The following is a 27626-nucleotide window of genomic DNA, read 5'->3' as shown; positions in this document are numbered from 1 at the left end:
GTGTGTGTGTGTGTGTTTGTGTGTGTGTGTGTGTGTGTGTGAGTGGATTCATAAACAATGTGTGTGTGTGCGGGTGTTTGTGTGTTAATGTCTATGTACATATGTGTTTGTGTGTATGTTTTTATAGATTCATGAATGATGTGTCCATGTAAGTGTTTCTATGAGTGTGTGTGTCTGTTTATAGATTATTGAACAATGCGTGTGACTGGGTGTGTGTGTTTCTATGTGTGTGTGTGTGTGTGTGTGTGTGTGTGTGTGTGTGTGTGTGTGAGTGTGAGTGTGTGTGTGTGTGTGTGTGTGTAACTACAATGGACACAGAGACACTGAGGAACCAGGCTTACGTAACCTAAACCCAGGGTGGAGGTCCTCCTGGGTGAAGGTGGACTGGAAGGTGTGGATGTGTGTCAGTGTGTCTGAGGACCCTCCTACACCTTGGGACACGCTGTAGAAGGACAGAGTGCCAGCGGGTCGGTCCAGATACACTCCTACTCTGTTAGAGCCAGCGGGGGGGAGACGTATGGCTGTTTGACTACCGTTGTGACGGGCACAATAACCATCATCACGACGAACAAGAACCCAGGACTTGTTGTTCAATCCAAGCCCGCTGTTATCACCCCTTCCTCCCCTTGAGATTCTTCTGTATGCCACTCCTATGTAAACCTCTCCATCACACTGAACCTCCCAGTAACAGCGGCCAGTCAGATCCTCTCTACACAACACCTGGTACCAATATTCAAATCTCTCTGGGTTATCCGGATACGACTGGTTCTCTTCAACCCACATCACCTTTCTGTTGTCCTCAGACAGAGACAGTAGTTTGTGGGCTGTGTTTGGGTCCAGTGTGAGTTCACAGGCATCTGACCGGAGAAACAGACATGATTAGGCTGCTATAACATTATTATTAATTATCATTATCATCCTCTTCATCATTATTTTAATAAACAGCATCACCCGCTCTAGTTTAAATCTAAAAGGAAATACATGCATCATTCAAAACATGTTATTATGATTATTATGTGGGATTTCTAATGTAATAACCTGAATTATAACCAAATAATAATTATAATTATTATAATAGCGACAAGATACTAGTATAATTTACTAGTTTTTGAATATAAAATAGAATGTAGTATGTAATTATGATGAATAGTATCGTGATTATTATGGTGTTATGTCTAATGTTGTTCAATCATCAGTCATGATATAATCACAGCAATTATGTACATTTTTACATACGTAAGATACTTGATTTTAATCATCTTCATTCCCAGAAGGATCTGAGTAAAAAGACGTCAACACCTGCTGTCTGGATGGACAATCTTAATATTAAGTGTGTTTTGTGATGAATCAAACAGACACTTACACTTCATTAGAGCTGGTTTCAGCCTGCAAAGTCCACCGTGCTCCACACTGGGGGGGAAAAACAAAGTGAAAGCAGCACGTTGAAACATTTCCCTTCATCATCTGCTGTCTCATCACTTTCTTGTCTGCCTATCTTTGTCGGAGACAAAGATTGCTCACCACTGTCCCTGAGTGGTGAGCTGTCCTCTCCATACCTGAGAGTGTCCAGTCTCCAGAGTGGATCCTCCAGTCCAGCAGAGAGCAGCGCAGCTCCTGAGTCTCCTGGGTGATTGTAGCGCAGGTCCAGCTCTCTCAGATGGGAGGGGTTGGAGCTCAGAGCAGAGGCCAGAGAAGCACAGCCTTCCTGTGTGACCAGGCAGCCAGACAACCTACACACACACACACACACACACACACACACACACACACACACACACACACACACACACACACACACACACACACACACACACACACACACACACACACACACACACACACACACACGGTGACCCAAGTTTACAAATGATTATTGATGCTGATCTGTCAGGGATCATAGACACGTGCCGTCTGTTCTTTTAAATCACAGCCCACCTAGTCCTAGATCCTCACTACATATTAAACAGACCCAAAGACACATTTACCCCTGACCTGAGGGTTTCCAGTGTACAGTGTGGACTCCCCAGTCCAGCAGAGAGCAGCTTCACTCCTGAATCCTGCAGATCATTGTTACTCAGGTCCAGCTCTCTCAGACTAGAGGAGTTGGAGCGGAGAACTGAGGCCAGGGCTTCACAGCATCTCTCTGACAGATGACAGCCATTCATCCTTCCCATAAAATAAACAAGAACATGTTAGGAACCGTGATTAAATGTTTTATTCGACTTTTCTGATAGTTTTACAAATTAGTAATTAGTTATATATTAGGTGTAAAATGTTGATAATAACAACAATACTAATAACAGTTGCTCTGTATTTCTGAAAACTGTATCGTAATATTACTTTTATAGTAGTATGTATATTTTGTTGTTTGTATTGTAAAACATGTTATGATTGTGCCGGCAAATACGTTTTTTATTATTATATTTTTTGTTATTATAACTTCGATATAAGATATTGTTTTATTTCTACAGATTCAATAATGTTGTTCTGTGTGTCCACATATTGTTCTGTATTTCCATGTCTAACATTGAAATTCTGAAGATAAAAAAAAGTTTTGGCAACAAAAAAATTATAATTGTTGAGTTGTTCCTATTAAACCTATATCGTGGTGATCACGGCCGTGGTCACCGTGTCCGGGTGCCTCAAAGGATCCTGGAAGGCCCGGGGGAAGCGGCACTGCCACCAATGGAGTAGTGTGTGTGGGGGATATGGTGTGTGTTACGTGTGTGGTGTGAAAATAAAGACAACTCTCTGGGTCATGCGGTGTATGGGGCACGAGAGTTCTGGGATTACTTTTCAACTTTTTCATTTTCACATCAAACGTAAACAACAAGGTGTAGTATGTCTAATGGTACCACTCAAATAAATGTGGTCATCAAAGGTACTGAGTTATTAGCTGATATAGTTTGACGTCATTTGGGAGCAATTCTCAAACCAGGAGGCAGTAGTCGTTTTAAAAGTCTTCTGATATTGACCTTTGTGGTGTAACTGCACATTGAGTTAAACTGACCTGAGAGTTTCCAGTTTACAGTGTGGACTCCCCAGTCCAGCAGAGAGCTTCTTCACTCCTGAATCCTTCAGATCATTGTTACTCAGGTCCAGCTCTCTCAGACCAGAGGAGTTAGAGCTGAGAGCTGAGGCCAGAGCTTCACAGCATTCCTCTGACAGATCACAGAAATTCAGCCTGCACACAATAAACAGAACATGTTAGGAACTGAGATTAAAAGCGCTTAAAAGATCCAACAAGCTCACAGGAGAAACATGGTGTAGCTAACGAACAGCACAGGGCCGCCATGAGGCCACACTGGAGGGGAGGACGTCCAGTGATGCTAGCGCCTCCGCTCTCCTCGCTGCTATCAGGAATCAGGGAAGTGAGCTCAAGGAGACGATTGTGGACTTTCAAACTTCCTTCAGCAGTCGCCTGATGGCCGTAGGGATCCTGGACTCTGTGTGAACAGAGTCAGCCCTAACGAAGCAGAGGGCTGTGGAGCCAAGGAGGGCCTTCAGCGCACTCTATCAGTCCCAATGCTTCCTTCTGTAAGACTATTGATTCATTAATCCAACCTTTTATTTTGAGTTTTAAATCCAATCATATTGCTTAGGCACATTAAAAAAAAACAAAAAAACACTAAGTGCACTTGCCATTCCCGTCTTCAGACACTTTTACCGGGTTTTGACGACTATTAAACCTCTCTGGGGTTCTGCATCTCTACATATTCAATCGTTTTATGTTTTTCTGTATTCCTACAGTTTCAATCGTTTGATGTTGATCTGTATTTCTACATACTCAATCGTTTTATGTTCTGTATTTCTACATATTCAATCGTTTTATGTTCTCTATCTCTACACATTCAATCGCTTTACGTTGCCTGTATTTCTACATATTGCTCTGTATTTCTACATATTCAATCGTATTATGTTGCTCTGAATTTCTACATATTGTTCTGTATTCCTACATCTTAAAATGTTTGACCTTCTGTATATCGATGTCTCAAATTGAAATTCTGAAGATAAAATAATGTAAAAAATATATATAAAAGTGTTATAACATCACCAAGACCTTATACAGTCATGGCAACAAAAAATATATATTTTTGGAGTTGTTCCTATGAAACCTATATCGTGGTGATCACGGCCGTGGTCACCGTGTCCGGGTGCCGCAAAGGATCCTGGGAGGCCCGGGGGAAGCTGCACCACCACCAAGGGAGTCGTGGGTTGGTCGGATACGGTGTGTATTTATAATGTGTAGAATATTTCACCTTTAACTACCACTGTCCCATTAACAGGGAGTTGTGGGAGGGCACTATCATTATATTTTGTGTTTATAATTGAAAAGTTGTAATGTCAACTTTGGGTTTACTTTTCAACTTTTCATTTTTACATCCTGCATAAACAACAAGGTGTAGTATGTCCAATGGCACCACTCTAATAAATGTGGTCATCAAAGGTACTGAGTTATTAGCTGATATAGTTTGACGTCATTCAGGAGCAATTCTCAAACCAGGTGGCAGTAGTTAAAAGTCCTCTGAAATGGAACCTTGTCGTGTAGCTGTTTGCACTTTGAGTAAAACTGACCTGAGAGTTTCCAGGGCACAGTGTGGACTCCCCAGTCCAGCAGAGAGCTTCTTCACTCCTGAATCCTTCAGATCATTGTTACTCAGGTCCAGCCCTCTCAGACTAGAGGAGTGGGAGCTGAGAACTGAGGCCAGAGCTTCACAGCATCTCTCTGACAGCTTACAGCCATTCAGTCTGCACACACAAGAAACCGAACATGTTAGGTACGTGATTAAATGTTTTATTAGACTTTTCCTATAGTTTAATTAATGATTATACATGATATCTTTAAATGTTAGTTATATATTAGCTGTAAAATGTTGATACTAACAACAATACTCATAACAGTTTTTTTGTAGTTCTGAAAACTGAATCATAATATTACTTTTATAGTAGTATGTATATTGTGTTGTGTGTATCGTAAAACATGTTCTAAGTATGCCTACAGATTATATAATTTTATTATATTCTAGCATTATGTATATTGTGTTATTGTGCGTATTGTAATATATGCTATGAGTGAACCTACAGAGATGTTTTGGAGGCTTTGATCACTGGCAGCAGCCCCAGAAGACCCTCCTCAGAAGCAGAGTATTTCTTCAGGTAAAACACGCCCAGCTCCTCTTCTGATGACAGTAAGATGAAGACCAGAGCTGACCACTGAGCAGAGGAGAGGGATTTTGTGGAGATACTTCCTGATGTCAGGTACAGTTGGATGTCCTCCACTAGAGATTGGTCGTTCAGCTCATTCAGACAGTGGAACAGATTGATGCTTCTCTCTTGAGAGAGATCTCCACCTATCTTCTCCTTGATGTAATGGACTATTTGGGCATTGATCTGGGACCTCCTTCCGGTCTTTCCCGGCAGAACTTTTTGAGTTAGATTGCCCAGTAATTTACTTCCTTCTGGTCCCAGCAGACCTTGTAGGAGCATCTGATTGGTCTCTAGAGAGAGGCCCAGGAGAAAGCGGAGGAACAAGTCCAGGTGTCCGTTCTCACTCTGTAAGGCCTTGTCCACCGCACTCTGGTAGAGGAGGAGAAGTTCAGCTTCGCTCGAGGTTGGCTGTTCTTCTGATATATGATTGACACCAGTGTCGATGTAGGACAGAAATACATAAAGGGCAGCCAGAAACTCCTGGATGCTCAGATGGACAAAGCAGAACACCATGCCCTGGTACAGCCCACACTCCTCTTTAAAGATCTGGGTGAAAACTCCTGAGTACACTGAGGCTGCTCTGATATCGATGCCACACTCTGCCAAGTCTGCCTCGTAGAAGATCAGGTTGCCTGTCTCCAGCTGGTTAAAAGCCAATTTCCCAAGAGAAACAATGATCTCTTTGCTCTCTGAACTCCAGGGTGAATCGGTTTCAGCTCTCCCACGATACTTCCTGTCCCCCTGTATGGACTGAACCCTCAGGAAGTGGCTGTACATCTGAGTCACGGTCTTGGGCACCTCTTCTCCTCTCTGGGACGTTTTGAAGAAGCCCTCTAGAACTGTAGCAGTGATCCAACAGAAGACTGGGATGTGACACATGATGTGGAGGCTTCGAGATTTCTTGACGAGAGAGATGATTGAGTTGGTCAGTGTCCCCTCTCTTAATCTCTTCCTGAAGTACTCCTCCTTTTGTGGGTCATTGAACCCCCTCACCTCGGTCACCATGTCAACACACTCAGCAGGGATCTGATTGGCTGCCGCAGGGCGTGTCGTTATCCAGATGCGAGCAGTGGGAAGCAGGAATCCCCTGATGATGTTTGTCAGCAGCACGTCCACTGACGTCGGCTCGGTGACATCAGTCCAGATCGTGTTGTTCTTGAAGTCCAGAGGAAGTCGACACTCATCCAGACCATCCAAGATGATGACTACTTGGTCATGGTCGGATATGTAGATTCCTGATTCTTTGGTTTCAACAGAAAAAATATGAAGAAGTTCCACAAAGCTAAACACTTTCCCTTTCAGTAAATTCAGCTCTCTGAAAGTGAGGAGAAATATGAAGTCTATCTCTTGGTTGGCTTTGCCTTTGCCTTCAGCCCAGTCCAGAGTGAACTTGTGTGTTAAGAAGGTTTTGCCAATGCCGGCCACTCCGGTTGTCATTATTGTTCTTATTGGTTTATCTTGTGCAGGTAAGCGTTTAAAGATGTCTTCACATCTGATTGGTGTTTCCTCATTGGCTGGCTTCCTGGAAGCCTTTTCAATCAGTCTGACCTCATGTTCCTTGTTGACCTCTCCACTGCCTCTCTCTGTGATGAGGACCTCTGTATAGATCTCATTCAGAGGTCTCTGCCCTCCTGCTCTTGCGATTCCCTCAAGCACACACTGGAACTTCTTCTTCAGATGAGACTTGAGTTTATGTTGGCACTGGACAGCAGCAGCTCCTGAATCCCAAACCAGAAGACACATGCTATACATATTTCCAAGCAATAGGACTGGTGTAATGAAATAAGTATTCTAAATTCTACTTCATATGGATCTTATAACCTTGTTAGTAGTGCTATCATTGTTGGGTATCAGCAGGAAGTGACTTGCTAACCTGATATAACAAGATAGTGGTGCATCTATTCCACTGAGTCATTCTGCAGTATAATGTTTAACATTCCTTAACTTAATACCCACACCCTAGATATCTGGGTCAAACTATTTAACTTGATACCCCCACAATAACCGTACATATCTGGATCAAACCATTCGCCTGATACCACCACAATGACCCTATATGTATGGATCAAACCATTTAACCTTATACCCCCACAATAACCCTACATATCTGGATCAAACCATTTCACCTACAGTATATATGAGTATCTTACCACTCCCGAGCTTGTCGGCCAGTTCCTCCTGGTTCATCTCCATCAGGCAGAGCTTTGTGATGTCCACCACTCCCTCAATGGCACGCCTCCTCTGCTCCTCGTTCTTACCATCCTCCTCCTCCCTCTGACTCTCTGAGCATTGTGGGTAATCTGGGAAGAGATCCCTCCAGGTCTTCTTCAGCTCCTTGTCTAGAAAAGCATGTGCTTTCTCCTCAGCCCTCTGGAACAGAACAAACATCCAGGAGAACTTTACTATGAACAGAGGCCATCAGAAGTGTCTGTCCTAGAACAACGTATCGCTGGTCTAAAGAGGGAAGCCTGGAGACTATTAGCTCCAAAAGAGATCCTTTTTAATGCCCATGTAGAGCAGGGGCACCGCTAGAGATTGTGGGCCCTATGAAGGAATAGATTGGGCCTCCAGCCTAGACCCCCCACCAGCCTAGAGAACCCATTTGACCACCTATAGATTGATAGACTGGTAGCTCTAGTGTAGCCTAGTGCTAATTACCCAATACTCAGCCTGCTGTCATTGATCATTGATGTATGAATGTCAGAGGTACATGATTGGCATCTATCATTACTGTTGTTTCTGGCAAAAAGGCTTTCCTCTTGAGAAATTCATTGAAAATCTCTTTGGGAACATATTGACATTTTGGTCAATATGTTCCCAGTTTGTCAGACACCTTTTCACCGTTAGGGGTCAGTATTCAGATTTATCCTAGCTGTATAGTAGTTAAGTAAAACAAAATGGGCGCAAGCCTTGCCGCTGCTAATGTCCTCAGTAAACGATCTTCCATTTATATGCATATGAATTTCATGTTTGATGAGGAACTATTTAATTGATATAAATTCTATGATTAACTAGGTAGCCCCGGGTAAACGGGCACCAAAAGAAGGTGAATGAATAAAACCTTTTTTTGTATAAACTGGGTGACCAACTGTTGGCCCTTTTCCTTCCTCTCAGCTTTCTGTTTCTGATACCCCGACTTCTTCCTCAACGACGATGTGTCAAGCTACTGACAGTCTGTTCTCCGTCTGTTCTGCTTGTAATAAACCAAGAGGAAGACTGTGCTGAAAACTGGATCTAAGCAAGACTGAACCATGCAATAAAGAGAGAGGGGTGAAATATATAGACAACCCCCCCCCCCCCCCCCCCCCTTTAGGTCACACCTGTTTAGAGCTGAAGTCAAATGTCTTGTTTCATTTACACACCTTGATCAGCTCTGATTGATGCTGCTGTACAGACTGAGCACTGGTAACCTTTGAACTCTCCTGGGGTTGTCTGTGGAGATAAGGCACACACACACACACACACACACACACACACACACACACACACACACACACACACACACACACACACACACACACACACACACACACACACACACACACACACACACACACACACACACACACACACACACACACACACACACACACACACACTATTATATCTGGATGAGAAAAGTTCATACTAAAGTTAAAAGGTTAAAGGTTGTATCAGCGATGTTGGGTGACGTCACTTCTGTTGGTAGTTGAAGCGAGATCCCAAACTAACAGAGCCAGCTCGCCCCTCCCTTCCGTGTTTCGTGAATCCAGTAAAAACTATCATAATCCCTACAACACCATCCCTTGTCGCTGATTGGTTGAATACTATTTATTTTGATTTTGAGTGGTTGATAGTACCATCTGTTTTTGTGTACGATCTCGGAGCATATGCTGCCTACGGAGACACGTTATTTTGACGGCCTGCTTATGGGGCGGGCAGCTCGCGGATCAGATGAATGTGATCATTTATGTTTTGGCCTAGAATCGCTGATAAAATGTTGTGCATGTTCTTATTTTTCTAAAAGAGTCCAGCAGGAGAGAGCAGACTCTCCTGGACCCAGTTGTGTCTCCATGAAGAGTGACTGGTCTATGGGTGTTCCACTGACACGGTGACCCCAGCTTACAGATGAATAATGATGCTGAATCTGTCGGGGATATTAGACACGTGTCATCTGTTCTTTTAGATCACAGCCCAACTAGTCCTTGATCCTCCCTACATATTAAACAAACCCAAAGACACAAATATTTCCTGAATTGTCAGTAAACCTACTGGTTTGTTTAAAACTCCTACCTCTCCTCTCTGGAGGGGCGTCCATCTTTAAGGTCAGGAGGTCTAACCAGGGGCGGGCCGTACTATTAGGCAAACCAGGCATTTGCCTGGAGCCCCGGGCCCCATAGAAGGTTTTTGGGGCCCCCAAATTTATTTATTTATTTATTTTTACCTTTATTTTTCCCGATAAAACATTAAGAACAGTTTCTTATTTACAATATTGATCTGGTCAAGAGGGCCCCAATGCATACATTTTTTCCCCATATTTATTATTTTTATAAAAATCTCTTCACAATAGTAGCATCGGGATGTCTAATTATTACTCATGTTTTGACGATCTTTCCGTGTGCACCCCCCTTCAGTCTGCACTACATGGACTATTCCATGTTACGCGCATCACGCTCATCATGCGTATGCGGAAATTATGTCAAATTCAAAACAGTAAGCGGTAAGAGAGAGAGAGAGAGAAATCGAGTGAGACATAAATCGAGTGACACATGAAGCGATCGTACGAAAGCGGGTCACATAAAAAGAAAGACCAAAGGCAGGACTTTCTTTCAAAGCTGCCAAAGCTATCCAGCTGTTTTACAGCCACCGCAGTGGCAGCGGGACCGTCGGCGGATCAAGAGCAGCCGTCAACGTCGTTTGCTGTCACGTTACTGCTCCTTTCATTCCAAGTGGCTCTGGCTCAGCCAGCAGCGATGCTAATGACGTGTGTCAACAAACTGACGGAGATGATGCACAACTGGTAGTGAATATTTCTCAGTCTCCTTCTTCCACTTTGGTTATTGAAATTTATGACAATAACGATAACAATGACTGCGAGACACATATTCCTGTGGATGACCCAGCACTCTGGCCCAAGCTGCTGTGTCTTGGGCAGGTGCACACATATTCTTGTGGATGACCCAGCACTCTGGCCCAAGGGCCGCAGATTCACAAAAGCATACTATTACATAGTAATGAAAAATGGTGAGAGGGTGAACAGGTCTTGGTTAGTCTACAGTGAAAGTGCAGACCGTGTTTTTTGCTTTTGTTGTTGCCTTTCTGGAAAACAAAAACAACTGAGTGAGGAAGGATTTAAAGACTAGAATAACCTTGCAATGCATCTAATCAACCATGAAAGGTCTGAAGAGCACAGGAAATATAGTGATAGCTGGACGCAGCTATCAGTGGGTTTCCAGTAGTGGTTTCCAGTAGCTCACAGCAGATAGCTGCTGTGAACTACTGGAAACCCTCAGGTAAATGAGGACTTATGGTTAACAGTCAGTGTAATGTGTCAACATAACTAATCTTATTGTTTTGTATGTTATTCTCAATTTGTAAATAGATAATTAGCATTTGCATGAAAGAAGGATAGTGACTTTTGTTCATCCCTTGTATGGAGTATCTCATTATGCGATATAAGGTACTGAGACCGGTAGATGCAGGGGCCCCCAAATGACTGTTCGCCTGGAGCCCCCAAAGGGCTAAGTTCGCCACTGGGTCTAACCATAGACCAGTCACTCTTCATGGAGACACAGCTGGGTCCAGGGGAGTCTGCTCTGTCCTGCTGGACTCTTTTAGAACAATAAGAACCAGGATTAAAGGATGTCTGATTTATGTGTTCTACAATCTCTGACAAATCCTTACCTCTTCTCAATAGACTGATTTCCATCTCTAAAGTTACACTACTGATGGAGTCATGATACATCACTGCTGAGCTCTGAGATGGACAACATTCATTCACAGACCGAGAGAGATCCTCTTCTTACCTCTTAAGCGAGATCCCAAACAAACAGTGCCAGCTCGCTCCTCCCTTCCATATTTCGTGCATCCAGTAGAATCTATCATAAACGCAGCGCTAAACCCCACAACACCAACCCCTTGTCGCTGATTGGTTGAATACTATTCATTTTGTTTTTGAATGGTTGACAGTAGCATCTGTTTTGTGTACGATCTAGAAGCATAGGCTGCCTACGGAGACACGTTATTTTGTCGGCCTGCTTATGGGGCGGGGAGCTCGCGGATCAGATGAATGTGATTATTTATGGTTTGGCCTAGAATCGCTGATAAAACCTTTAATAAAGTATTCATACCATATGAAGGACAAGTAAAAGCTTCATGATTATATTTAGATCAAAGCCCTGTTCATGACCATGTCTACAGTAATGAAAACTCCTCAGTGGTACATAACATATAACATTCAGACAGCAACCCCTAACCCTAAGTCTTACATCTGTTGACCAGCGTTATGTCAGCCAGAAAGACCTGTCAACTCATACCAGATCAGCAGTTAACAAGACAGAAAAAATAAACAACTCCCCTTCAAACTACCCCATCTGTGGTCCACTGACACGGTGACCCCAGCTTACAAATGAATAATGATGCTGAATCCGTCGGGATCTTAGACATGTTTCGTCTGTTCTTTTAGATCACAGCCCACCTAGTCCTTGATCCTCCCTACATATTAAACGAATCCAAGGCACAAATATTTCCTGAAATGTCAGTAAAACTACTGCTTTGTTTAAAACTCCTACCTCTCCTCTCTGGCGGAGCGTCCATCTTTAAGGTCAGGAGGTTGACTCATAGACCAGTCACTCTTCATGGAGACACAGCTGGGTCCAGGGGAGTCTGCTCTCTCTTGCTGGACACTTCTAGAAAAACAAGAACCAGGATTTATGGATGTTTGATAGATGCTGTCGTTTTATAATCTTTGACAAATCCTTACCCTTCCTCTCTGGAGGGGCATCCAATTTTAAGGTCAGGAGGTTGACCCATAGACCAGTCACTCTTCAAGGAGACACAGCTGGGTCCAGGGGAGTCTGCTCTCTCCTGCTGGACACTTCTAGAAAAATAAGAACCAGGATTAAAGGATGTCTGATAGATGTATTTTACCAATCTCTGACAAATCCTTACCTCTTCTCAATAGACTGATTTCCATCTCTAAAGTTAGACTATTGATGGAGTCATGATACATCACTGCTGAGCTCTGAGATGGACAACATTCATTCACAGACCGAGAGAGATCCTCTTCTTACCTCTTAAGCGAGATTCCAAACAAACAGTGCCAGCTCGCTCCTCCCTTCCATATTTCGTGCATCCAGTAGAATCTATCATAAACGCAGCGCTAAACCCCACAACACCATTCCCTTGTCGCTGATTGGTTGAATACTATTCATTTTGTTTTTGAATGGTTGATAGTACCATCTGTTTTTGTGTACGATCTCAGAGCATAGGCTGCCTACAGAGACACGTTATTTTGACGGCCTGCTTATGGGGCGGGCAGCTCGTGGATCAGATGAATGTGATTATTTATGGTTTGGCCTAGAATCGCTGATAAAACCTTTTATAAAGTATTCATACCATATGAAGGACATGTAAAAGCTAGATGATTATATTTAGATCACAGCCCTGTTCATGACTATGTCTACAGTAATGACAACTCCTCAGAGGTACATAACATATAACGTTCATACAGCAACCCCTAACCCTAAATCTAACATTGGCTGACCAGCGTTCTGTCAGCCAGAATAACCTGTTAACTCATAAAACATTAGCAGTTAACAAGACAGCAAAAATAAACAACTCCCCTTCAAACTACCAAAGAATTGAAATCCTCCTGAAATCCTCGTCCTCTAAAGTTCTGTTCCTCCTCTGGCCTCTCATCCTCCTATCTGTGGTCCACTGACAAGGTGACCCCAGCTTACAGATGAATAATGATGCTGAATCTGTCGGGATATTAGACATGTGTCCTCTGTTCTTTTAGATCACAGCCCACCTAGTCCTTGATCCTCCCTACATATTAAACAAACCCAAAGACACAAATATTTCCTGAATTGTCAGTAAAACTACTGGTTTGTTAAAACTCCTACCTCTCCTCTCTGGAGGGGCGTCCATCTTTAAGGTCAGGAGGTTGACCCATAGACCAGTCACTCTTCAAGGAGACACAGCTGGGTCCAGGGGAGTCTGCTCTCTCCTGCTGGACTCTTTTAGAAAAATAAGAACCAGGATTAAAGGATGTCTGATAGATGTATTTTACCAATCTCTGACAAATCCTTACCTCTTCTCAATAGACTGATTTCCATCTCTACAGTTACACTAATGATGGAGTCATGATACATCACTGCTGAGCTCTGAGATGGACAACATTCATTCACAGACCGAGAGAGATCCTCTTCTTACCTCTTAATAATAATAATAATAATAATACATTTAATTTAGAGGCGCCTTTCAAGACACCCAAGGTCACCTTACAGAGCATATAGTCATCATACATTATTTAAAAAACAAGACATTGTGTAAAAATAAATAAACATAAGCAATAAGAAATAAATAAAACAAAAACAAGACAAATAAAACAAAAAAAACAATCAAAACAGTGATCAGTTAGACGTTGTGTGCGAGTTTGAACAGGTGAGTTTTGAGTTGTGACTTGAAGGTTGTAATGGTGTCTGATTGTTTTATGTGTGGGGGGAGGGAGTTCCAGAGCCTGGGTGCTGAACAGCTGAATGACCGGGCACCCATTGTAGTGAGTCGTGATGTGGGGATACATAGTAGTCCAGCAGAGGTTGAGCGGAGGGAGCGGGATGATTAAGCGAGATCCCAAACAAACAGAGCCAGCTCGCTCCTCCCTTCCATATTTCGTGCATCCAGTAAAATCGATCATGAACGCAGAACAAAATCCCACATCACCAACCCCTTGTCGCTGATTGGTTGAATACTATTCATTTTGTTTTTGAATGGTTGACAGTAGCATCTGTTTTTGTGTACGATCTCGAAGCATAGGCTGCCTACGGAGACACGTTATTTTGTCGGCCTGCTTATGGGGCGGGCAGCTCGCGGATCAGATGAATGTGATTATTTATGGTTTGGCCTAGAATCGCTGATAAAACCTTTGATAAAGTATTCATACCATATGAAGGACAAGTAAAAGCTTCATGATTATATTTAGATCAAAGCCCTGTTCATGACCATGTCTACAGTAATGAAAACTCCTCAGTGGTACATAACATATAACATTCAGACAGCAACCCCTAACCCTAAGTCTTACATCTGTTGACCAGCGTTATGTCAGCCAGAAAGACCTGTCAACTCATTCCGGATTAGCAGTTAACAAGACAGCAAAAATAAACAGCTCCCCTTCAAACTACCCCATCTGTGGTCCACTGACACGGTGACCCCAGCTTACAAATGAATAATGATGCTGAATCTGTCGGGATCTTAGACATGTTTCGTCTGTTCTTTTAGATCACAGCCCACCTAGTCCTTGATCCTCCCTACATATTAAACGAACCCAAAGACACAAATATTTCCTGAAATGTCAGTAAAACTACTGCTTTGTTTAAAACTCCTACCTCTCCTCTCTGGCGGAGCGTCCATCTTTAAGGTCAGGAGGTTGACTCATAGACCAGTCACTCTTCATGGAGACACAGCTGGGTGCAGGGGAGTCTGCTCTCTCTTGCTGGACACTTCTAGAAAAACAAGAACCAGGATTTATGGATGTTTGATAGATGCTGTCGTTTTATAATCTTTGACAAATCCTTACCCTTCCTCTCTGGAGGGGCATCCAATTTTAAGGTCAGGAGGTTGACCCATAGACCAGTCACTCTTCAAGGAGACACAGCTGGGTCCAGGGGAGTCTGCTCTCTCCTGCTGGACTCTTTTAGAAAAATAAGAACCAGGATTAAAGGATGTCTGATAGATGTATTTTACCAATCTCTGACAAATCCTTACCTCTTCTCAATAGACTGATTTCCATCTCTAAAGTTAGACTATTGATGGAGTCATGATACATCACTGCTGAGCTCTGAGATGGACAACATTCATTCACAGACCGGGAGAGATCCTCTTCTTACCTCTTAAGCGAGATCCCATACAAACAGTGCCAGCTCGCTCCTCCCTTCCATATTTCGTGCATCCAGTAGAATCGATCATGAACGCAGCACAAAACCCCACAACACCAACCCCTTGTCGCTGATTGGTTGAATACTATTCATTTTATTTTTGAATGGTTGATAGTACCATCTGTTTTTGTGTACGATCTCGGAGCATAGGCTGCCTACAGAGACACGTTATTTTGTCGGCCTGCTTATGGGGCGGGCAGCTCGCGGATCAGATGAATGTGATTATTTATGGTTTGGCCTAGAATCGCTGATAAAACCTTTAATAAAGTATTCATACCATATGAAGGACAAGTAAAAGCTAGATGATTATATTTAGATCAAAGCCCTGTTCATGACTATGTCTACAGTAATGACAACTCCTCAGAGGTACATAACATATAACATTCAGACAGCAACCCCTAACTCTAAGTCTTACATCTGTTGAGCAGCGTTATGTCAGCCAGAAAGACCTGTCAACTCATACCAGATTAGCAGTTAACAAGACAGCAAAAATATACAACTCCCCTTCAAACTACCAAATAATTGAAATCCACCTGAAATCCTCATCCTCTAAAGTTCTGTTCCTCCTCTGGCCTCTCATCCTCCTATCTGTGGTCCACTGACACGGTGACCCCAGCTTACAGATGAATAATGATGCTAAATCTGTCGGGATCTTAGACACGTGTCCTCTGTTCACAGCCAACCTAGTCCTTGATCCTCCATACATATTAAACAAACCCAAAGACACAAATATTTCCTGAAATGTCGGTAAAACTACTGGTTTGTTTAAAACTCCTACCTCTCCTCTCTGGAGGCGCGTCCATCTTTAAGGCCAGGAGGTCTACCCATAGACCAGTCACTCTTCATGGAGACACAGCTGGGTCGAGGGGAGTCTTCTTTTTCCTGCTGGACTCTTCTAGAAAAACAAGAACCAGGATTTATGGATGTTTGATAGATGCTGTAGTTTTATAATCTTTGACAAATCCTTACCCTTCCTCACTGGAGGGGCGTTCATCTTTAAGGTCAGGTGCACGACCCATAAAGTGGTTACTCTTCACGGAGACACAGCTGGGTCCAGGGGAGTCTGCTCTCTCCTGCTGCTCTGGACTTCAACACAACACACACACAGCTTTTACTTAGATGGATGAGGGAGTCATGTTATATCACTGCTGAGCTCTGCGATGGACAACAGTCACAGACAGAGAGATCTCTTCTTACCTCTTAGCTTTGCCCTGGTGGCCATGTTCCCCAGACAGAGTGGTTTTAGAGAGAGGAGCTCCCTCCTCTCTCTCCTCATCCATAGTAGACTGGAGACCTGGACACAAACACAACTATATATTGTTTCTGTGGATTCTGTTTTAGTACCAAACATGAAACTCCTGCAGTGAAGACTTCCTATCTTCCTCTCTGATAGACACCTACACTATCACTATGTCTAGATCGAGACTCATTATTATTATATATGGCTTTAACAATTTAATTATAAGGACAATTATTTATTTTCTTTTTGAACTTTGACTTGTTTCCAAGAGTGAGATATCTCGGTTTTAGGAGTTTAAACACAAGTGTACTGAACCGTAAAACCATAAACAATCAATAATTTACTAACGTTCCCAATGAAACTCCACAATAAAAGTCCACCACAAAACCAAACTGACTCCCTACAGAACAGAATCATACTGTCCATAAGATGGTTAAAACTCATCCTTTCAGTACAATTTAAAACCCTTTATGTTCGAGTCAAAATCATTTTCCATTTAAACAAAAGGTTGTCCTGTCCGGTTCCCATACCAGAGGCTCTGCTTATAAACGCCCTCAACACTGAGACTAGTTATTGATGTTATGACCCATATTCCTTCATTTAAACAGGTCCTCTCACTGAGATCAGCGTCTCTTCGACACAACAAAATTGGAGACACCAAACTTGGACGGGAGATAGATTAATTTAGTAAGAATATATTAACATAGTAAGAACACATCACCGGTCATCTGAAGAAAACCTGAATTCAGCAAACGGTACCTTAGCTTTTCCGTGATGAAACGTGTGCTGTCCGTGTTGTATGGAAATATAGAAGCACAAATGCAAGAAAAGCCTGAATCTTGTTTAGAAGCGAGACAAAGCATTAACATGTTACAAAAGGTCGGAGATTAAAGATTGAGCTGCTGGGCTCCTCAGTGAAGACAGATCAAATGAGGAAGGAGACTTTGAACAACAGCTAACTACGTCTAAATGCTTTATGTTCCTAAGGCCTCCATCAGGGCAAATAACCATAACTGATGAAGTGATGAGATAAGACTTTAATGAAGTCCATATAAAGCTATAAACCACCAGGTCCCTGTTCTGACTGAGGGCTGAATAGTGAAACTAAAGAATGACTTCAGGGGTACAAAGTACTGCTGTACTTGGTATCATTTGTGATGAAATCCTGGGACTCTCAAAGTATCAAAATACAACTGGAAAAAAATAAGCTAAGGAAACACTTTTACTTTGAAGGAGAAGAAAGCTTCTCAACACTTTTCTGGGTTAGGGGACATAAAAGTAAACAACAAAACAAACAAACATTAGGGGGATCTTTGAAGCGTATCCACGCTTTCAGAAACACCTCGGATCAAACCAGGACACAGACCTGGACCTGAGTAACAACTGTCATTAAATAATGTATCATTAAGAAACTGAAGAGGATAACTGGTTTATCTGAACTCACGCACACACACACACACACACACACACACACACACACACACACACACACACACACACACACACACACACACACACACACACACACACAACTTCCTAACCCAAATCCCTGTATCCTATCCATAATCCCCGTATCCTAACTCTAACCCTAATCCCTGTATCCTAACCCCTAAACCCTGTATCCTAAACCAAATCCCTGTATCCTTTACGCTAACCCTAATCCCTGTATCCTAACCCTAATCCCTGTATCCTGGGAATACAGGGAACATTGACCGACCCTAAACCTTGCATGGGACCCTAATCTCTAATGCCTGTACCCTAACCATAATCCCTGTATCATAATTCCGATATCCTAACCCTAAACCTTATCGCTGTATCCCACCCCTAACCTTTATCCTAATCCCTAATCATCCGAAAAATCAAATTAAACCTACAGGCTCCGAAAAGTCCAAAGATATGACTCCCATCTATTTACGAACCCCCCTTCTCGAAATACAGAATTGAACAGGGGTGTTTGAGGGAGTTTTTAATCCCTGTACCCTAACCTAATCCAGGTCAGCTAAAACACTGAGCAACCCTAACCCTGACCTGCCGTAGTAGGCCATTGGAAAGCTTGTCAACACATTAGTGGGCGTGGAGCTTGGTTAGTCCGTCAGACCAATAGCTCTTGAGATACTGATAATTGGGTGGGTTAGAACTGCAGGTTTCATCTTTTATTCCTAACTCAAAACCTAACCTGCAAACTTGTTAACACTTGAGAGACATTTAATCCTTAGGACAACCTGATCCTTTACCTGCCTTGTTGTTTAAATAAAGCTATGGTACATTGAAGTCCAGTTTATAGCATGTAGTTAGGGATCTATGATGAGAAGCTGTCAATATACCTTCTCTAATGGCTGTAATGGAAAGTCTGTTTCCTAATCTTCTGTATTCTTCAGGTGAAGTTGCTGACAAAGAGCAAACATGCGAGTGCGACAGCATAAAGCACCGTCTATGTCTTCCACTTGGTGGCGCCATTTCTCGACCAATGCATACAAACTGAAAAGAATCAGCCCAGTTTTGTCATAATTATAAGATCTAAACATGAAGTGATGACCCAACACGGCCACAAATAATGACATTAGAGATTCCTGACTATATATATGTGTATTCTTTTTTTGTTTGATTGTCTGTACTGTCTGTATGTATTCCTTTCTTATTTGTAAAGCGTCTTTGAGTACTTAGAAAAGCGCTATAAAAAACGGATTAATTATTATTATTATTATTATTATTATTATTATTATTATTATTATTATTATTATTATTATTATTATTATTATTATTATTATTATTATTATTATTATACTATAAAAGGGCTAAACGTCTGATTCTTTCCGCTTCTGACACCATCGATGTCAAATGACGAGTCACCATGCGGCCATGTTCCTCATCAAGGCAGAAAACAACAAGGACGCAGTACCACCGAGATCCAGCAGGGGGCAGCAGAGACACAATACTACCGAGATCCAACAGAGGGCAGCAGAGACACAATACTGATATTATACGAAAAAAAAACCACACAAACACTAAATATAAATATAGCCTACACACACTACCCGTAAATACTAGTAAATTCCTATGTAATCACAACGTAGTATTGGCTTTCATTAATGGTTTTACACCTAGATCCTAAATGAAAGATGACGTCACAGTGTGCATAGATCAGAGAATACTACTAACACTGCTAGTGCAACATTGATTATAGGAAGCACCGGGCAATTTGTGACAAGGGTCGATTGTAACACACTCAATTCCTTCAGCAGTTAGACGCAAAGCCGAGTCCACTGCGTTGACCAGCTTCTCCCCAACAGACGTTAGTGCAGACCACAGGCCGGAGCTCAGGTGTCTGGAAGAGGAAGTCCATGTCTACAACACAGTACTGTGTCCACTTCTCTTATCTTAAGATCTTATCATATTTAATAGGAAGTGGATGAGTATTTAATACATTGATACATGAGGCATGAAATAACTTTATGCAGGCCAGCCTATTTATTATTTATGGTACAAAATGATAGATAAAGTTTATTCCACTTATTTTTGTCTTTTAAACTTGAGCTGCAGGGTGTTGATGAAATCTGAATAAGTGAAATCTACTCATTTTCCACCCAATGCACCCAAACTGAAAAGAAACAGCCCAGTATTGTTTTCGCTATGTGATCTTTATATGTAGTGACAGCCCAACATAGCCACAAATAAAAATATATAATTAGGAATTGTAAGTATAAAAGTATTTTTCCCAACTTCAAAGTCTGAGCGGATCCTCCTGTTATATTAAAGTGGTCCCAACAATCCTAATAACGATGAGTGCGGCCTGTGTTACACAAAAAAGATTGCTTTTGATTGAATGGAACAGCAATCTTCTCAATCATGTCCTATAGGACTTTAAATTACTTTCCCATCACCCTTGGTGAATTTCCACACAGCTAACATCAGCTAACCGCTAGCTTACAGCACAGCACCACTGCCTAGTGGTTCAATCATTCAACCGTATTTTTGCCCTTTTTCTTAATTTCAGAACCCCTCTTTTCATTCACACCTCATGACTTTGACTTATAATCACAATCGTGGTCCTTCATCTTTGTGATAATCAAGGAGTTGGGCCCTCATTTTAAATGTGCCCCACCTTGAAGATGTTACATGTAGGTAGATGGATTTACAGAAGGTACTCCAACCGGGTTCCCCAACAAAAACAAGAACGGCAATTAAGTGCCAAGAACTGAATTTCACACAAAAACAAAAAAGGTACTTATTTGTGAATTCACATTTACTTTGATGAATTTAAAGGCACCCAGTGCAACTTTATGTAAACATTCAATGAAAAATAAACATTCAATTTCTAGTCTTTTTTACACGTAGTAAGTTTCAATAACTCCATACCATTACATATCGACATTCAAGGAGCAAAGATGAGACGTCGTTGTGTGGTGAGAACTGATAGAAAATCGTAAACAACAACAATCGCCGGTGGGGAGAAGCCATTTTTCCATTGACTGGAAGCCTGCTTTATTTATTGTAGGTTACAAAAAATAAAGAAAATGGCGGCATTGTTGTTGTTATCGATTTTCTATCAGTTCTCACCACACAACGACGTCTCATCTTTGCTGCTTGAATGTCGGTATGTAATGGTATGGAGTTATTGAAACTTACAACGTGTAAAAAAGACTAGAAATTGAATGTTTATTTTTAAGCCTCGAAAGTTGCACTGGGTGCCTTTAAGGTGTCATAACCAACCCATGTAACAATTATCCCCGGCCGTCTCCTGTATTGATTGATGGTTCAGCTCCATATGGCGTTCAGATCCTCCCATGCCCTGCTACTCCTCTCTATTCATCCACGGTCAGAGCAGGATGGAGAACAGAAGACCACATCCTCTCCTCCTCAGAGTCTTTGTCTCCCCCTCACCCTAACACAGATCTCCCCACTGTTTCACAGCCTGCTGCGGAACAACACAGACCGGCTCAGACGACCCAGTGACAAGGGCCCGACAGGCATGAGGCATGGTGTGTATGTAAATATATGTGTCTGTGTGTGTGTGTGTGTGTGTGTGTGTGTGTGTGTGTGTGTGTGTGTGTGTGTGTGTGTGTGTGTGTGTGTGTGTGTGTGTGTGTGTGTGTGTGTGTGTGTGTGTGTGTCTATACATATGTGTCTATATAATATGTGTATATGTGTGTCTATATACCGTATGTATATGTGTGTCAACATATATATATATATGTGTGTATGTGTATATAAGTGCGTGCACGTGTGTGTAACACCAACATTAAAATGTTCATAAACATAGTCAATTGTAAAATGTTTGGTAACGTTGAGCAACATTTTCACTATCGTTCAGTAGTTGTTTTTTTTCCCAAAATCCTTAACTGAATCCCAAACAGCAGCCGACTTTATCAATGATAGGACAACAATGTCCTGGTAAGTTATAATATAATTGAACAATGTAATAGAAGAGAACAAGAAGGGAAAACAAGAAGAGAAGAAGAGTTCCCACTATTTCCAATTAGGACCGTCCTTGTTTCGCGCACACGCGTGTTTGTGCGTGTGTGCGTGTAGAGTGTGTGTGTGTGTGTGTGTGTGTGTGTGTGTGTGTGTGTGTGTGTGTGTGTGTGTGTGTGTGTGTGTGTGTGTGTGTGTGTGTGTGTGTGGGTGTGTGTCCGGCCTCCTATAACGGAACAGGGAGTTGCCGTGCCGCTGCAGACGGAGTGAGGAGGTCGGTGCAGGGACCCATGGAACCAGTGATCCACACGTTTCCTCGTTCACGATGCGCTTTACGGATCCGTTAAGATGTTCGTGTTACCAGATCATCAGCTGTCTGTTCGCCTTCCACTTTTACGACTCAAGCTTTGCACAGGGTAAGTGTTGCTGGTGCGTTTTGTTGAAGCTCTCATTGAGAGGCTATCTCGTGATTTATGTTTCATGGAGCGAATCGTCAACCTGGACTTATTTTGTAAAAAATCAATTATTATTATGAAGGACTTGTAGCTCTGTGCCTCTGAATGACGCACCTCAGGAAGCACGGAAATACTTCAAACCCTTTTCTAGGACAGCATTTTATACAAGTCCATGTTATCAAGTGTCATCATATTCTACTTTTCTTGGGTAAAGACTAAATGAACACCACTCGTAGCCGGGTTTGAACACTGTACACGCAGTAACTCATTCTCTAGTTTAGTAACCCTAACCCTGGTCTCCTGGGTTCTTATATATATTTATTTAAATATATAGGGTATTCCTCATGTCTCATTAGGCCTAACCTTTTGTTGCGCTCAACACTCAAATCAAACACGAGTAAACACAGCAGACGAACACACAAGGTTGGCTTTTTGTAGAACAACTGGCCTTGGCTTTGTTCTCCACTATAGTTTTTCAATCGTTAATCCCGATTTGGATTTATTGAACAGCGACCGTGACCAGCAGCGCGTCTGCCCCGCGTAACGCCGTGGAGAGGAGAGGCCATGGAGCGGGACGTCCCGTTAACACGTTGAGGACTCCTCTATCTTAACTTATAAAGTCTGCTTAGAGGCAAGATCTACTTTATTCTGTGTTACTGCTAAAATAAGAGTCAAACAGCTCGGGTTGTTGTTTGGTAGAGGAAAAGCCCTTCCCGTTTTGTAACATCTGGAGAAGACATCTGCCGAGGAGGCCCCTCCTCTTTATGGAGGATAACGGTCCGTCTATTTCTGACCGAACACAGGACTAAACTCAGAGGTCCAGCTAGTCTCGCCGGAGTTTGGCCAAAGCGTCCCCGTTTGGTGGTATTTCGTTTCCTTTAGTCGAGTCGAGTGTGAGAACATCTGGAACCAATCTGAAGGTTCAAAGCGGTGGGGGAGGAGGAGACGGTTGGCCCCGTGGGTTCAGCTCTGCCCGCTCTGCCCAGTCTCTCTGCCCCTCCATACCCTCTGTTTGTCATGTTTTGGAGTAGCGCGTGTGACCATACATAGTGTACTACTACTACTGTATCGATACATCTGCCAAAGTCGGCTACTTTGGGTAAACCACCCAAATTAATGTTAACACTATACAATAAGGGTTGGATAAGAAAATATTTAAATCAGTTTATTATTAGCGTAAGGGTTATGATTAGGGGAAGAGGGTTAATCGTTACCCTAATGAACAAGAAACATTAGTTAACATGAACACCATTAGTAAACGAATACTAGACCACATGTTAACTCTTAATTAACTGTCAATTGATGCTTATTACTGCGTTTACTTATGTTCAAGAATTGCTTTACCCTCATTATAAAGTGTCACCATTGTTTAAGTCCAGTGATTTAAGTCCATTCACATATATTATTATTGGTGTTGTTTTCTGTCCCCTTTTTGTGTAAGGATTGAAAGGTGTTCCACTGGACCTTATTGGATCTTATTAACTTTGAAACATGCTTTCCTGTCCTACCCTACACATACATTTAGGTTGTGTGTCAGATGCACTGCTGGGCTTTGCATTGGATTTGAGTTGGATATTTCCCCATCCCATTGAGCCTGGCCAAACGTTGTTTCACACCACATGGGACGGCCTGGACCACTAGGGTTAGGGTAAGGATAAGGGTTAGGGTAAGGCACAACCCGATGTTGTTCATGGATTGTGTGTCTGCGGCGATGAGGTAAACCAAGTATCCCCCAAATATGTGTCGGTTTGGACCAAAGAATGTCTTCATTGCAAGCAATTATTCACTTAGCACATTGAGAAGGACACGAAGTGGTCCTCTCTTCTGTCCATTCGAATCCATCCCTGGTTATTCTGCTTATTTTCCTCACCTAGACCTGTCTGTCGGGTTCCGTTTCCCTAACAGTCGTCAAGTTATCATGGTGGACTAGTGGTCATGTAAGAGAGGTGTTCTAGAGACACAGAAAAGCCTTTAGACAAGTCCCCACTAAGTAGGATCACACTTTATAACATTTACATTCAGGGCATTTAGCAGACGCTTTTATCCAAAGTGACTTACAATAAGTAACATGTGTCATAAGAAAGATAAACAACAATGTATCGCTGTCGGTACAGTAAGGATGTCCATAGAACCAAGTGCATATATAACCGTTATAACCGTCCAAACTAAATCAATAGTAACTCGGTTATTCCACCAACTAGTGAGCATGAGGGTCAGGGTTCGGGTCATCGCAGCGTCCTGTCACCCACTGCACGGAGTTCCACTGGGGTCCGGGTTGCCGTGGCAACGGACCTGCACGCATACACGATGATAGCCTCGTATGCGTTGCAAAATATCTATCGGGTTATCTTTAACACTGCAACAGTGAACAACAACAACTACACGGTTGCACGTTTCACATTCAACTTCAACTGATCCGCATCCTCTGTTAACCGCTGCTGTGATGACAATGGGGACCAGGACTAGAAGGAGGTTCTGTGGCTACCCACCACAATGCGGCCAGTGTCTCGGTCCGTGCTACTTACAGACGCCGCCTGTCTCGTCGCAGCCTTCAGCTGCACTTCAGCTGCACTTCAGCTGCTCTCCAGCCTCTCCAGCCTCCACTGACGCCCCGGCCGCCATTTTGCAGGGATTGTGAACACCTTTATTTATAAATGATTTATTTGTAAACGATTTATCATTCGTTATCTATTTTATGAATGATGTCGTCCACTAGTGGTAGCCGCAGATGACAAGATGGCAGGTTTACTAGCTGGTGGAACCCCTGACACATGCTGGTCGATAGAAGGCCATGTGTCTGCTTTTGATTTTCTTAATTCAAAGAAAACAAGGCCTGAGTGCAGATGTGTGTGAGGGTGTGCGCGCGCGCATGTGTTGATTTCAAGATATGAATGTGTGGTTGTAACTTCCAAATTATTTGCATAGCAAATATTTCCTGTCAACATAAATGTTTATTGAATAAACAATTACCATAGTAAACAGCAACACCATTACCTTAGCTAGTAAAAACAACATTAGTAACCATCAACACCATTGGTAAATGATTACTAGACCATTAAATCATTTTTAATGAATGCTTATTACTGCATTAACCAATGTTAATTCATGGTTCATAGGGTTAGGGTTGTTGGGTTAGTGTTACCAGAATGTCTTCTTGGAAAATAGTGTTATTATTTAATTTGGTAACTTGACCCACCTCAAAGAGAGCCTGTATCTGGATAAGATTAACATATTTATTTAGTTAGTGTGTTAGTGTTGTTAGCTAGTGTAATAGTGAAGTCCTATTTTCGAAATCCTATTATTTATGTATTTTTACGTGCATGTTCTAAGGAGACACAGACAATGATGCATTGAGCAGCCTCTGATAAATGTATACTTTAATAATCAATATAAAACACTAAAAAAACAGCACAATTTGCTTCATGGTCTTGAAAGCTTTTTTATGAGATTCTGTTTTATAGAATTGTAATATTAATTCTATAATTTGGCGGGCATATGGCTAGGCTGAGGGCTTATTGAATTAGATTGTTTCATTGCGTTCAAAGGGCCGACCTGCTCTGTTTCTTATGGCAGATCTGCACTGAATCAATGCACAGGATGTGACCTTTGACCTCAGACATTAAACACTCTGAGTTAGCAGCAACACAGGAATGCAAGAAGAATCCTAGCATTCAAGCGGCCTCTTTACTATTACACACACACACACACACACGCACACGCACACGCACACGCACACGCACACGCACACACACACACACACACACACACACACACACACACACACACACACACACACACACACACACACACACCACTCTAAACTCATTCATCCACTTGCCTGCAAATGACGGCCAGCCACCTTCTCACTCACTGAATGAAAACAAACACTTTACTTACAGAAGTACACAAAATGGAACATCTTACATAAAGAAATATTAGCTTAATGAATTGAATTTACTCACACTGATTAACACTGAGGAATTAAAAGTGATTTAACTAAAACAACGTCAGTCATATGATGAATAGTACAGAATATTATATAGCATTTCAGAGTCGGGCTCATTCAACAGTTTCATTTCAGTTTGCTTCCATTGTAGCTCTTACAGCAGATAGAAGCCGGTTGAACGGTGGACTTGGAACAGTGCTTACAATTGTGGCTCTTCTTGGGAGTCTTGCTCCCCCACCATCCCTGCCTGTCCTGGTGCCTCATTATCTGCTGTCTCTGCTTGAATGATGGTGTTGCAGTAGATGTCTTCTACTTGATCTGCAGGCCTCAGTTCAGCCCATCCATCAACAACCAGCAGCCGAGTGCAGTTTCTTCTAATAGTTGTTTCGAACGAGTCCAGCTATTGAAAGTTTCTTCAATGTGGCGGTGGTCTCATGCGAGACATCAGGCCGACCCTCCAGAAGGCGGCGAGGCAGCAGACCATGCTGAGGGTCTCTCTGCAGGTCCGCAGAGAGTCCAGAGTCGCTGGCCTGAGGATGCGCTGACATGGAATTATGTCTCGCTCTGTTTGCACAAACGGTTTGTGGAGCAGCCGAGTGGTGAATATTTCAACAGCTGCGCAAAAAATACGACATGCAAGCTTGACATTGAAATAACTCATAACTGAAAAATAACGGCTATACAGTTACCTTTTAGGATTTTGGGCACTCTCAAATGTGGTCCTATTAAAAGCTGGCTGAAATTAGCTGCTGTGCCATCATAAACACAACAGGAAGCGTTCCCTTTCAACTCTTTCTGCCAAGCTAGATTCCTCCCCTGTATCAACCCTCTTCCCCTGTTTAAAGGGGAAGAGGGTTGATGTGTGACAGTCTTCCACAGACTCATTTTCATCCTGCACTTTATATTCAGATTAGGGTATTTATTCTCACCAATCCACCTGGAGAAAGGACTCTTGTTTGAGGTTTAAAAGGACAGTCGATACAATTGATTACAATATGTTGTTATGAGGGCCCCATAAAGTGATTCTGTGCATGAGGTCCAGCTGGCTCCGGATCTCTAGATCCTCCTCATCTCTTCCCCCTCTATCCAATCTCAACTTTATTTAAAGTTTTTAAAGAGGTTCTATTGTGTCAGCTTTGGACACGTCTGGCCACACAACGTTTCTCTAGCTTTGGTAAGCCAAAAGCTAGAGCCAGGGTTAGGGTTAGGCCCGCGCAGCACTAAACCCC

At 42.5% G+C, this 27626-nt stretch overlaps 2 protein-coding genes across 2 annotated transcripts in view; one reads left to right on the top strand and one right to left on the bottom strand.

Moving 5' to 3' along the window:
- Positions 1-262: 262 nt before the first annotated feature.
- LOC115537673 (NLR family CARD domain-containing protein 3-like) lies at positions 263-7413 on the bottom strand. Its single transcript, XM_030349719.1, has 3 exons — positions 7359-7413; positions 5167-6926; positions 263-876 (listed from the first exon to the last, which is right to left on the bottom strand). The coding sequence occupies exons 1-3, from the start codon at positions 7399-7401 to the stop codon at positions 304-306; spliced, it is 2376 nt and encodes a 791-aa protein (XP_030205579.1). The 5' UTR covers positions 7402-7413; the 3' UTR covers positions 263-303.
- Positions 7414-22226: 14813 nt separating this feature from the next.
- Positions 22227-27626, top strand: part of reck (reversion-inducing-cysteine-rich protein with kazal motifs) — a 32027-nt gene continuing 26627 nt past the window's right edge. Inside the window, exon 1 of the mRNA XM_030349336.1 lies at positions 22227-22412. Coding sequence (XP_030205196.1) covers positions 22322-22412 — 91 coding nt within the window. The 5' untranslated portion in view covers positions 22227-22321. The remainder of the gene's footprint in view (positions 22413-27626) is intronic.

This window comes from Gadus morhua, chromosome 23 (assembly GCF_902167405.1).
Source record: "Gadus morhua chromosome 23, gadMor3.0, whole genome shotgun sequence".
NCBI classification, from domain to species: Eukaryota; Metazoa; Chordata; class Actinopteri; order Gadiformes; family Gadidae; genus Gadus; species Gadus morhua.
This window is presented reverse-complemented; position numbering and strand designations above follow the sequence as displayed.

Coding starts and splice junctions, on each gene's coding strand:
- LOC115537673 (XM_030349719.1), bottom strand. CDS start 7,401: ATGGAGATGAACCAGGAGGAACTGGCCGACAAGCTCGGGAGTG. Junction 6,927..7,358: donor GGCCGACAAGCTCGGGAGTG/GTAAGATACTCA, acceptor TTTGGGATTCAG/GAGCTGCTGCTGTCCAGTGC. Junction 877..5,166: donor CATCAGAAGAGGAGCTGGGC/GTGTTTTACCTG, acceptor GCAGCCTAATCA/TGTCTGTTTCTCCGGTCAGA.